The sequence below is a fragment of the Myotis yumanensis genome, unplaced genomic scaffold (assembly GCF_028538775.1).
Source record: "Myotis yumanensis isolate MYYU_CA2020_CCGP unplaced genomic scaffold, mMyoYum1.0.hap1 SCAF_15, whole genome shotgun sequence".
Classification (NCBI taxonomy): Eukaryota; Metazoa; Chordata; class Mammalia; order Chiroptera; family Vespertilionidae; genus Myotis; species Myotis yumanensis.
Window position 1 is genome coordinate 10,979,184 of NW_027223766.1, and position 12,549 is coordinate 10,991,732.

The window sequence follows — 12,549 nt, forward strand, 5'->3', positions numbered from 1 at the left end:
GAGAGAGACACATCGACTAGCCAGGGATTGAGCCTGCAACCAAGGGACCCTCCAGTCTGTAGGCTGACGCTCTATCCACTGAGCCAAACCAGCTAGGGCATAACATTCTTTTTAAGTGAGGCCTCACTGAGGGACATTACAGTTGTTTTCAGTTTTTGACATTATGAACAATTTATAAATATCTTTTTATAATATGCATTTTTTAAAATTTATTTTTCAATTACAGTTTACACTCAATACTCATTTTGTATTAGTTTCTGGTGTTGAAAACTTTTTTTTTTAATATATTTTATTGATTTTTTACAGAGAGGAAGGGAGAGGAATAGAGAGTTAGAAACATCGATCAGCTGCCTCCTGCACTCTCCCCACTGGGTATGTGCCCGCAACCAAGGTACATGCCCTTGACCAGAATCGAACCTGGGACCCTTGAGTTCACAGGCTGACGCTCCATCCACTGAGCCAAACCAGTTAGGGCGAAAACTTTTTAAAGTTAAAATTTTAAGTGTAGAATCCTATATAATAAAAGGCTAATATGCAACTCAACTGAAAGGCAGAACAACTGGTCGCTATGACATGCACTGACCACCAGGGGGCAGATGGCCAATACAGGAACTGCCCCCTGGTGGTCAGTGCTCTCCTACAGGGTGAGCACCACTCAGCCAGAAGCAGGGCTCACTGCTGGCAAACGCAGCAGCGGTGGCAGGAGCCTCTCCTGCCTCCACTGCAGTGTTAAGGACCCCTCGGGGATGTCCACCTGACGGGGGATGTCCACCTGATGGCGGAGAGCAGGCCTAAGCCAGCAGGCAGACATCCCCCAGGGGTCCCGGACTGCGAGAGGGTGCAGACTGGGGTGAGGGACCACCTCCCCCACTTATCCCCAGTGCACGAATGTCGTGCACCAGACCTCTAGTATATAATAATTCTGTATCTTAAATGTGCATCAAAAGGAATTCTTAATATTTCCTCCAGACTTGCTTTAGCCATGGCCTTTTCCATCTAAGTGTAGCTTCATCTTTTCATTAACTCAAACAAAAGACCATGCAAACAAAAGACCAAACTTTGCAGTCATCCATGACTCCTCTCTTTCTCTAATGCTGAAATCCAATTAATCAGAAAATTCACTTGGCTCTTTCTTTCAAATATACCATTTCCCATTATCTCCACGGCTCTCATACTATGTCACCATCATCTCTTGCCTGAATAATTGCAGTGGCCTCCTACCTAGGTTTGCCATATTTAGCAAATAAAAATACAGGACATTCCAATAAAATTGAGGTTCAGATAAACAACAATTTTTCTCAGTATAAGTATGTCCCAAATATTGCCTTCTCCATGCTGGAGCCAAAGGGATTCTTTCAAAAATTCAGAATAAGTCACTTTTCTGTTCAAAATCCTGTGATGTCTTTTCATCTCACTTATAAGAAGTCAACACACACACACACACACACACACACACACACACACCAAAAAACACACAAACTTACAGCTGAGGTCTACAGCCCTGCAGGATCTATTAGCTGCTCTTTCCTTTTTGATCCTTCCTGTCCTCCCCTTTTCTCTTCTTGCACTTCTATTATCTGGGTCAGACTTTCCCTAATCACCCTGTTTAAAATTTCACACTTTCCCCTTCCCTACTTCATATTTCCCTGTGACCACCTATTTTTTTTTTTTTTTTTAACAAATCGTTTAGTTTGTCTTTCTCCTTCCACCAGAATTGAAGTTGTATGAGAGCATTTTTGCTTTTTTGGGCACTGCTGCATCCTCAATGCTTAGAATAGTGCCCAGTACATAATAGATGCTTAATAAATATTTAATAAATGCCGTAATTAAGTAAATGTAGTTATCCAAATCAATAAATAGCTTTTGTTTCTGTTTCACTAGAACACTCACATTCTGATCATTCAGCATGTTATCTATTTCAAAGTAGTCAAGTAACTGTTGTCATCTTAAAGAAGCCTTCCCCCCACACCCCCCCCCCACCCCGGGTAATTCTAACAGTAACATTTATAATTGTAGACACGGTTCTGAAGTATAGTAATATCATATAACTTTAGGTATTACTATTACAGTTAATTTAAAGAGGAAAATTAAGACCCGGAGAGGTGAATAATTCGCTTAAGATCGTACACGTGGGATAGGGCAGTGTTGGGCAGAGAACTGCGCTTTAGCTCCCTTTCTGTTTGCTTTGGAACTTGTTTTGGTTAAGCTATCAATAAAAAGCTCTTGTGGATTCAAGTCCAAACTCAACAAACGTCAAGTGCGTTATCCCGCTCCAGGCAAGGGCTCCTCCACATTTTGCATTTGAATCCTGCACCGCGGAATCCGGAGGCAGGTGTTCTAAGGGGCGGGCCCAAGTCGCCGGGGCCTCCGCCAGCCAATCAGAGCGAGCGGCAGCCTCCCTTCCCCCCCCTCAGACGTCCTCGCGCCAAAATTCCAAACGGGACGGCTCGCGCGCTACCCGCCGTCTCCCTCCGCCGAGGTCCGCGAGCCGGAACTATGTAAGGAAACGAAGGCGGCGTCCTCCCGCCGCGGTCCGCTCAGGGCCTCAGCATGGTGGGTGCGGGTTCGCCTCCACGTCGCCCGAAGTCCCTCGCTCCACGGACGGGGAGGAAAGTTTGGAGCCCGCCGCGGCAGGGGGGCGGCGTGGGCGGGACCGGCGGCGGAGGGATTCCGGGCGCGCGCGCTGCCGTCGCGGGCACCGAGCGAGTGGCGCCAGAATTCAGAGCGCGGAAGAGCCCGAGCGCCCGCTCCCGCCGCCGGGACCCGCCGCCCGCCGCTCGGACCCGCCGCCCGCCGCCCGCGCCGGGGCCCGGGCCGAGAGAAAATGGTGGTCCTCCGCAGCAGCCTGGAGCTGCACAGCCACTCCGCCGCCTCGGCCACGAGCTCCCTGGACCTGTCCAGCGAGTTCCTCAGCCTGGAACGGATCGGCCGGAGGCGGCTGCGCTCGGCCCGCGCCGCCGAGCAGTCCCCCGTCCCCGCGGCCGCCGTGGGAGTGAGTACCGGCCTGGGGCGGGCCCCTGGGGCCGGGCCGGCGGCACTGCTCGCGGCCCGTGGCTCGGGTGGGGCCTGGGGGTGGCCGGCGCGGTCGGGGTGACAGTTGGGGGGCGGGGGAGGCGGTTGGGGGAGTGCTGTCGAGGACGGGCGAAATGGAAGGCTCCTGAAGATCCGAGCCCCGCGGGGTGCGGGTCGGGGGAAGAGATCGGGCCGCCAGGAGACGGGCTCGGCGGTGCCGACCCACTTTGACGCAAGAGGAAGCCGGAGCCCTCCGGAGCTGAAGTGCAGTTGAGGGGCGAGCCTTAGTTTGGGGGGGCTCCCACACCCCCACCTCACACACACCCTTTGCCCAGGCTCCCGCCCCAGGTCCGCGTCCATCGAGCACAAGACGCGTGTCCTGGCTGCGAGCTGGCCGCGCAGGGAAGGTTTGGGGGCCCCGGGGAGCGGAGGGGGGCCATTCCGGCGCCCTGACCTCCATGCGCGATCCGGAGCGGTGCCGTCATGAGCGCGCCGTGAGCACACGCCGGGTTGCATAATGTAGAGGGATGGAGACCGGGCTCCGCGCACCGCCGCCTCCCGCGAGCCTCGGAACAGCTCGGGGCGCGGGGGGGGGGGGGGGGGGGCGGGGGGGGCGAGTGTGTACCCGACCGAGGGGGACGCTGACGCGAGAAGGTAACCCGGCGATGGCCGCGCCCCGGCGGGGACCGGGGTTCTCGGCCCGGCCGGCTCCCTTCCCAGCCCGCAGCGCCGGCGGGGAAGTTTCCCAGGGCGCGGAGCGCTCAGGTCTCCCCCGAAAGAGGCGCTTCTCCTTCGAGGGGGAGCCCCCTCCACGCCCCGGCCCTGCGGAAGGCACAGGTGGAGGGGACAGTGGTTCTCAACCTTCTGGCCCTTTAAATACAGTTCCTCATGTGGTGACCCAACCATAAAATTATTTTCGTTGCTACTTCATAACTGTCATGTTGCTACTGTTATGGATCGTAATGTAAATATCTGATATGCAGGATGGTCTTAGGCGACCCCTGTGAAAGGGTCTTTCGACCCCCAAAGTGGTTGCAACCCACAAGCTGAGAAGCGCTGGTTGGGGAAGTGGAGGAAGCAGCGCTAGCGAAACGGAGGCAGCGGGAAGTCTAGTTCCGGGGAGGGGAGGGGAAGGGAAGGGAGGCCTGGGGGTGGGGAGGAGGGCCAGAGGGAGGGTTAGGAGCTGGAAGTGGGAATGGGTCCCAGCGGAGGGGTGTGGGGGGGGGGTGGGGGGGACAGGACATGGTATTGGGGGCGATCACTGTCTGGAATGAGTTGTCCGTTTCTGCGGGAGATGCTGCAGCTACAACAGGGCCGTGGAAGAGTTCCTATTCCATCTCTCAAATTGTGGTTCCGAATTATAAAACGATTTCCTGGCTTTCGGGGTCTGTTTCTCCAGCGTGTGCAGAAGCTGGTGGAGATCTGGGGAGGCCAGACGCTTATTTCTGCACTGAACTCAAGTCACTTTATAACCTGTGTCCAAGAAAGTAACTATTTCAGCGGATACGTATGGAATGTGTATTGTGTTGAGGACAGTGCTGGGTCCTGTGACTGTAATCATGGATTGAGTACCGGCTAAATAACATAGGTGCTTAGAACAGCTGTTAGTTTTGAAGCTCAACTTACCAATCACCAGCAGGTTCCTGCATGTTAAAAGGTGACACCCACCACGGGGGTAGTGAAAGTTGAATGCGATCATGCATGTAAGGAGGTGACCTGAACAGTTGGCAAGGACTGTAGTGAGGTCGAGGGTCATTGTCAGTTATTAAGACCACTGTCTTCCCAGTTCCTCAGGCCAGAAGCCTTCGGGGCATCCTTGACTCCTCTTTCATTGTATATATTAGCACGTTTTGTGGGCTTGCTTTCACCATGTATTCAGACCACTTCTCAGCTCCTTCTCATAATTGCCATGCTCATTCAAGACATTATTTCCTGGGTTATTAAAATAGATTCTTGACTGGCCTCCCTGTTTTCCACCCTTAATGTACATATGTGTTGTGGATTGTACTTGCTCTTACAGAACTTGGTCTAGCAAAGGAGACCTAACAGCAATACGTATGTAGAGACTATTTGCCATAAATGTCATTTCTGTGAAATGTGGTGGTTGAGCAATTAGCACTCAGCTAGCTGTTGTAGGGTAGAAAGGATTTTTTTTTCCAGGCCTGGCTTATATCTTTTTGACACATAGTATTCCTCTCTTTTATAAATCCCCTGTGGACCAAGTGAGCCATGGGATTGGATCAAAATAAATGGATAATCCTGAAGAGAGGTGTATTCATGTTGACAAAGCCCACCAATACCAAATAAGAAACATACCTTTGTGATTAGACTATTTTCCAATTTGGGGACATTACATTTGATTAAATTATAGCTTGACTCTTTTTTGGCATTTATCATGTATTTCAGAAACTTAACACCCTGATTTTATTTGGGTCTAATTGTATTTTTTAGCCTCCTCAACCACAGTCATTGATAGAGCATTTCTTAGAGTAGGTTACTTTTAAAGATGGTTAAATTTATTCATATTCATGAACTTGGATTTTTTTTTCCGTCTAATCTCAGAGGCTGACCTTATCTTTAAATTCTGAAGGTACCAACCTATAGTCATCTATTAACTGCATTCTACATTTAAAATTTTATATATATATATATATATATATATATATATATATATATTTACTTCAGAGAGAGAAAGGAAGAAAAAGATAGAAACATCAATGATGAGAGAGAATCATCAATCAGCTGCCTCCTGCACTCCTGCAAAATGGGCATGTGCCCTGACTGCAAGTCAAACTGTGACCTCCTGGTTCATGGGTCGGCACTCAACCATTCAGCCACACTGGCTGGGCCCTCATTCTACATTTTGAATATGATCTCACTCAGCTGAGCTTAAGGATTTTTTCCCCTGATTTGTATGCATTCTCTGAATTTTTTGTTTTAATTTTTTAAACTTTTGCTTATATCTACCAACTTTATGAGTTTGGATGCCGCCTCTGGTTTCCTTTTCCTTCAGAGTTAGACTAGCCATTGTCTATTTCTGTGCTTTCACAGGTCTGGGCTCTGATTTATTAAATTTAGGATTGTTTCTTACACTGAAGACTCAGTTAAGGATGGATAGTAAGGAGTTTGGTGGTGATTGTATGTTACGTTTGGGTTGTGTTTATGTACACTTTTTATTCTCTATGTTAGGTAAAGTAAAGCATGCTATAGCCTGTAGAAGATACTGTTTTTTAAAATTGTATATTTATTTAAAAGTTGGAAAAGATACTCTAAACTTGACCTTGATGTGTACAACATATGGGAGGTTTTTTAAAAACTTGTAATAGACTTACAACCTAACAATATATTTTTCCTCTTTTAACACTTTTAAAGACCTATCAGTGCTCTCAATAATTAAGTAGGTTTTAGCCAAAGAATAAATGAGGACATTACATTTCCAGGCTTATTAGTTTTCAGATTATGTTTTCTCTTTGTTTTTTACTTCTTAGGGAAACTTTTTCTGGTACTGCATGTTGTAAAAATGTAAAAAATAGGAAATGAAAGTCCCCATTTTTTTAAAAATATATTTTACTGATTTTTTACAGAGAGGAAGGGAGAGAGATAGAGAGTTAGAAACATCGATGAGAGAAAAACATCGATCAGCTGCCTCCTGCACACCCCCCACTGGGGATGTGCCCGCAACCCAGGCACATGCCCCTGACCAGAATCGAACCCGGGACCCTTCAGTCCGCAGACCGACGCTCCATCCACTGAGCCAAACCAGCTTCGGCGAAAGTCCCCATTTTTATCATTCAGTGTTAGTTACCATTATGAGTTGGCTTTTAACTTACCTCTTGAGAATTATTTTGATTTAATAATTGCGTTAGTTTTATTTGGAAATCAAATGTACATAAGATAATTTATCTATGACACACAAAAATTGCAGATAACCTAAGTGTGATATATTAAGCAATTTGTTAAATACATTCATGTAATGGGTAGAATACTATTGATTCATTTAAAAAGATTTTAGAATAATATTTCACAACATGGAAAAATGTATGTATTACTAGAAAACAGTTGCAAAACATAAATAGTATTATCCCAATTTTTAAGTGAATATTTTTGCATAGGAAAAGAATTCTGGGGGGAAAAAAAGGACACATATGTAATACCCTTTGTAATACTTTTAGCAATAAAACATAAATAAATAAAATTAAATTAAATTAAATTAAAAAAAGAATTCTGTGTATGCCAAAAGGTTAATGTGTGTTATCTGTGATTGCTGCCTTCACTTCACATAATGTCTTTTATAAGAAACATTTTTTAAAATTACTGATATTTTAAAATTCTCCCATGTGTACCTCTAGCTGATTCACCCAAAACCTATTTTTATTTTTTTCCTCCACATAAGGAGAGCCAGTGCTTATTTAGGAAGGATGGACTAACCCACTCACTACACAAATGAAAGGTTCACTTACACCATGTTTCTCAAGGAATCTTTTTTCCTGTGGAAACATACTTATTTTATTATCCCTAGGAATATGGTGACATTTACTTTCTTTTTTGTTAAAATACAGATATATAAAATTTGCCATTTTAACCATTTTTTAAATGTACAGCTTACAGTATTAGTACAGTCACATTGTTCTGCAACCATCACTATCCATCTCCAGAATTTTTTCATCTTCAAAAACTCTGTACCAATTAAACATTAACTCCCCATTCTTCCTTCCTCCCAGCCTCTGGTAACCACCATTCTGTGTTCTGTCTCTATGAATTATAAATATTGTCACACACAAAATGCTTATTTTACTGTTTTCTTCTGTGTTTCAAAAAAATTTAGCTCTATATTCTATTGTACATTTTTAAAAATTTTTATTGATTTCAGAGAGGAAGGGAGAGGGGGAAAGAGATAGAAATATAAATGATGAGAATCATTGATCAGTTGCCTCCTGCACGCCCCCTACTTGGGATGGAGCCCACAACCTGGCATGTGCCCTTGACTGGCATCTAACCTGGGACCCTTCAGTCTGCAGGTGGAGGCTCTGTCCACTGAGCCAAATCAGGTAGGGCTATATTCTGTTGTACATTTTTAAGCTGCTAAATTTCTCCCACCTCAGTTGGCTTAAATAGTTACAAAAGAGATCATTTCTATCATCTTTTAATGTCATTAAAAAATAAAACTATTACAAGTATCCACTGGAATCTAAAAACCATAGTTATTTGATACCTGTCTTAGAACATTAAAATAATACATGAATAAGCTTTCTTAGCAGTCAGAAATTTTACCTTGATTCTTCCCCCTCCCTTTTAATTTGCATTTCCAATCCACTTAATCCACAGCATTTTATCTTGATATATTTTTATGCTTTAAATTCGTTTATTTGTATATTTGTAAAACAAAATTTGAAATTTTTTCCTGCTTTTCTAAGTTCACAAGGCTCCGATATAAAATTTTTGTGTATTGAATTATAATTGATATTCAACTGAAAAAACATCATAAACATTTTGATTAATTAAGCATGGGAAGTAAGATTTCCCAATTCATGTGTCTGTAGATAAATTTTATTGCTATAGACAGTGTTTGACATCAGTTCCATTGTTTTTATAATTTTAAGCACTGAAAACATTCATATAAATAAGTAGAATGTAATGAAAGAAGTTTTGTTTAGCAGTGTCATTCAGTTTTTCTGGCTTTTATGCCAAAAATCATTTGCCAAAATTTATTTTTAAAGGTCTCTTAGCTTATTTAGGTCTTTAATTTTTTTGAAAGCAAAGAATTGGAAACCACTTAACACAGGTAATGATTTTGTTGCCTTGTTTAGTCATTCAATTACTTAACACCTACTCTAGTGTTTTTCTTTGTTTGGCTTTGTGAAGGTTTGTAATGCCTGAAGGCACTCCACAATAGTAAGATTCAAAGTGAGAGAGAGAGAGAGGACTCTGGGTAAATGAAAGAGGGTGCCTTGTTAGTTAAGGTTGCCTTCTCAAGCAAATCAGTTTTAAGAAAAAGTACCTGTGGAAGTTGAGAATCTGGAAATAGCCTCTTCAAATTTTCCTTGGAAAGTCTTATGTTACCTTACACCCATGAAGATGTAGGTGTTTGTTTTAAAAATAGTACACTTACCTAAAAGTGTAGGTATCTTTTTTTTCAAGCGTCCTTTATATAGGGATGGGCAAAAGTAGGTTTACAGTTGTGAGTACACAAAACAGTTTATTATTTATTAATTATTATATAATTTATTTGTATTATAACTGTAAACCTACTTTTGCCCACCCATGTATCATAAAAGTACACTGATAAAAGTGCTAACAAATCATACACATCACTTAGTATTTTATTAAATATTTTCCCAGTTCTTACACAAATCCTTGTGGTATACATAATCCTTATCTTGTGAAACAATCAATATTCTGCCCAAAACAAAATCAAATGACAAAATGTCTCAATAAAATGAAATAATTGGGTAAAGCCAGTGGGGGCAGGGAGGATTAATTAATTAATTTTTAGACACTTCCTGGTTTTCTAACCTTATCAATTTTCAGAGTAGTAAGGCATCTATCTATAAATATAAAAGCCTAAGTGACCAAACGACTGGTTGACCGGTCGCTATGATACGCACTGACCACAAAGGGGCAGACACTCAACGCAGGAGCTGCCCCCTGGTGGTCAGTGCACTCCCACAGCAGGAGTGCTGCTCAGCTGACCAATAGGCACCAGACCCAGGGCTCATGGCTGGCCACCACAGCCCGGAGACCACAGTGGAGTGGCAGTGAGCCTACCAAGCAGCAGCGGAGCTGGGATGAGCAGGAGTAGCAGGCAGGAGCGGCAGGCATTGGACTGCCAGTTTTGGCCCGATCCCCGAGGCTATGCCAAGGGATCCCACCAGTGCACGAATCCGCGCACCAGGCTTCTAATTAAATTGTAGAGTTGTTGGGTACTTTTGCCTTCTAATGTAAAAGTATCCTTTATACATGAGGTTCGTATGAACTTTGGAATAGTTTATGATAGAAGCTCTGTAGCTCATGAAGTCTATTGTGCAAAAAATAGTTACATAAAGCTCTGATTTTTACAATAGATTAACATACCTAAGCAGCCTTTGAGTTCAAGTTGTTGCATTATCTGGGAGAAGTAGGTAACTCCTTTTTGTCTTTCAAGCCACAATTATAATTCTGAGAGCCTAGTTATTTTAAGATTGCTATCAGTGATTGCATGACAGACAGTGGTGTGTGTGTATCTTTCTAATTTCTGTAGCCTTAAAAAAAGGAGTACTTACTGTTATGAATTGTCACAACTTTTTTTTTCAGTGATGGAAAATTTCTGTCTAAACTACTTGCTGTGAAATAGAACTATAAATCTCAATAATCAATAAGTCTTGCCATAGCCGGTTTGGCTCAGTGGAGAGAGCGTCGGCCTGTGGATTCTTGATCGCCAGTAGGGGCGTGCAGGAGGCAGCTGATCAATGGTTCTTTCTCATCATTGATGTTTCTATCTGTCTCTCCTCCCTTCCTCTGTGAAATCAATAAAAATATATATTTTTAAAAATCAATGTCTTACATTAGCCATTTCATAGACATTGCTGATATCATAAAATAATTCTAGATACTGTTGGGAAGATACAAAATGATTCTGCACAAAAAGCAGTTGTACAAACTTGTAATCAGAGAACACTCTTGGAGTAGTATAACTTGGGAATTTTGACTAAAGAAAAACTTAGATGGCCTTCTTAATTTTTCTTGAAGGATGGGTCTTCAGTTAAGGAAGTTGAAACCTACCACCGGAAACGTGTTTTAAGGACTTTGAGAAAAAATGCACAGAATTCTTCAGATTCTAGTTTTGATAAGAATATGGAAGTAACGGAGAAACATGCTAATGGCAGGCATTTTACAAGGTAATACAAGTTTTTCTAATGCTAATTCAGAATAGTTTTAAAGTAATATTTTAGGGTTTGCATTTAATTTTTAAGTGTATTCTTGACTGCTCATCAAGATTCCAGGGTTATAAAATGTCATTTATAAATAGTTTTATTGAAATACACCCAAGCCCATTCATTCTGTTTATGACTGCTTTCTTGCTTCAAAGTTAGAGTCATGTGAATGTTACTAAGATACAGCTTACCAACTGCTATAAGGAGAAAAGTGCTTCCCTTCCTCAGTAGGCAAAAAGGAAGGGAAAAGTAAAACACCCCTTCAATCATTGTGTCCCTAGTATCTAGTTGGAACCTAGTTTATAAAAGTAGACCTACATGGTATGGAAGGAGGGGCCCTTTTCATGAGAAAAGTCTATGAGCCTGTTTCACAACAGGTTTCTCAGACTTGGTTTAGCCATTCTATATAATAAAAGCCTAATATGCTAAGTGTCTGGTCATCTATTCACCAATCAAAACATAATATGCTAAGGCCACTCAACCACTCACTATGATGTGCACTGACCACCAGGGGGCAGACACTCCAACAGGAGGTCAGCTTGCTGCTGGGATCCAGCCAATGGGAACTGAGTGAAACAGGCTGGACACACCCTGTAGCCCTTCCACGGTCCTTCCCCAGCTGGTCAACCTCCCGCGTCCCTCCCTGGCCCCGATCGTGCACCGGTGGGGTCCCTCAGCCTGGCCTGCACCCTCTTGCAATCTGGGACCCCTCACGGGATGTCGGAGAGCCAGTTTTGGCCCGATCCCGCAGGCCAGGCCAAGGGACCCCACTAGTGCACAAATTCATGCACCGGGCCTCTAGTAATTTATGTAAGCATAAATATTCTCAAGCTGTTTTTTAGTGTTTGTAGGTTTTTATGTATCTACAGTTACTTACTCTCCAAGCTGATTTAAATTTTTGTCCTACTTTGTATATTATGAAATACAGGATTTAAAATTATGTCAATTATTTTGAATCATTTAATTTTTTTTCAATAGGCAGTTGGCCAGACAGCAGGCTGATAAAAAAAAAGAAGAGTGTAAAGAAGGTAAGTAATGTTAAAGGCATTTTTTGATGTTGTTAATTCTCACCCTAAGATACTTTTACATTGAATTTAGATAGAGTGGGAGAAATGGAGGGAGGGAGGGGGAGAGAAAGAGAGAGGAAAACATCAGTGTGAAAGGGACACATTGATCAGTTGCCTCCCGCACTCACCCCAACCAGGGCCAGGAAACGACCCAGTTATGTGCCCTTGACCAGGATTTGAACCTGGGATCCTTGAGTGAAGGCCAACTCTCTAATTATTGGACAACACTGGCCAGGACTAAAGGCATTTTGAATGTTAAAAAAACATAATGTTTTGTTTATAGGTACATTGCAATACATACAATAAACTTCCCTTATTTAAAGTACACAGTTTGTTTGATTTTGACAAAAGTATATGCCGTGACATCACCACAATAAGGTAGTGAAGAGTAGTGAAGGTAACCATCACCCCCTCTCCAGATTTCCTCAGGTCCCTTTACTATCCCTCCTGACCCCCAACCTTCTCCATGCCCTCTATCCCCCAAAGTTCCTGAGCAACCACCAATCTGCTTTTTGTCACTATTGATTCATTTGCATTTTCTAGCATACTCTACTTATAAT

The 12,549-nt window shown here is 43.3% G+C and overlaps 1 protein-coding gene across 5 annotated transcripts in view; it reads left to right on the top strand.

Annotated features, from left to right (window-relative positions):
- The first annotated feature begins 2,824 nt into the window (after positions 1–2,824).
- Positions 2,825–12,549, top strand: part of ATAD2 (ATPase family AAA domain containing 2) — an 81,485-nt gene continuing 71,760 nt past the window's right edge. For 4 of the 5 annotated variants that reach the window (XM_070392030.1, XM_070392029.1, XM_070392031.1 and 1 more), the window contains exons 1-3: positions 2,825–2,992; positions 10,738–10,886; positions 11,901–11,950. In XM_070392030.1, coding sequence (XP_070248131.1) covers positions 2,825–2,992; positions 10,738–10,886; positions 11,901–11,950 — 367 coding nt within the window. Of the gene's footprint in view, positions 2,993–3,639; positions 3,667–10,737; positions 10,887–11,900; positions 11,951–12,549 lie in introns of those variants that run through there. The other variant, XM_070392033.1, reaches the window with a different exon arrangement.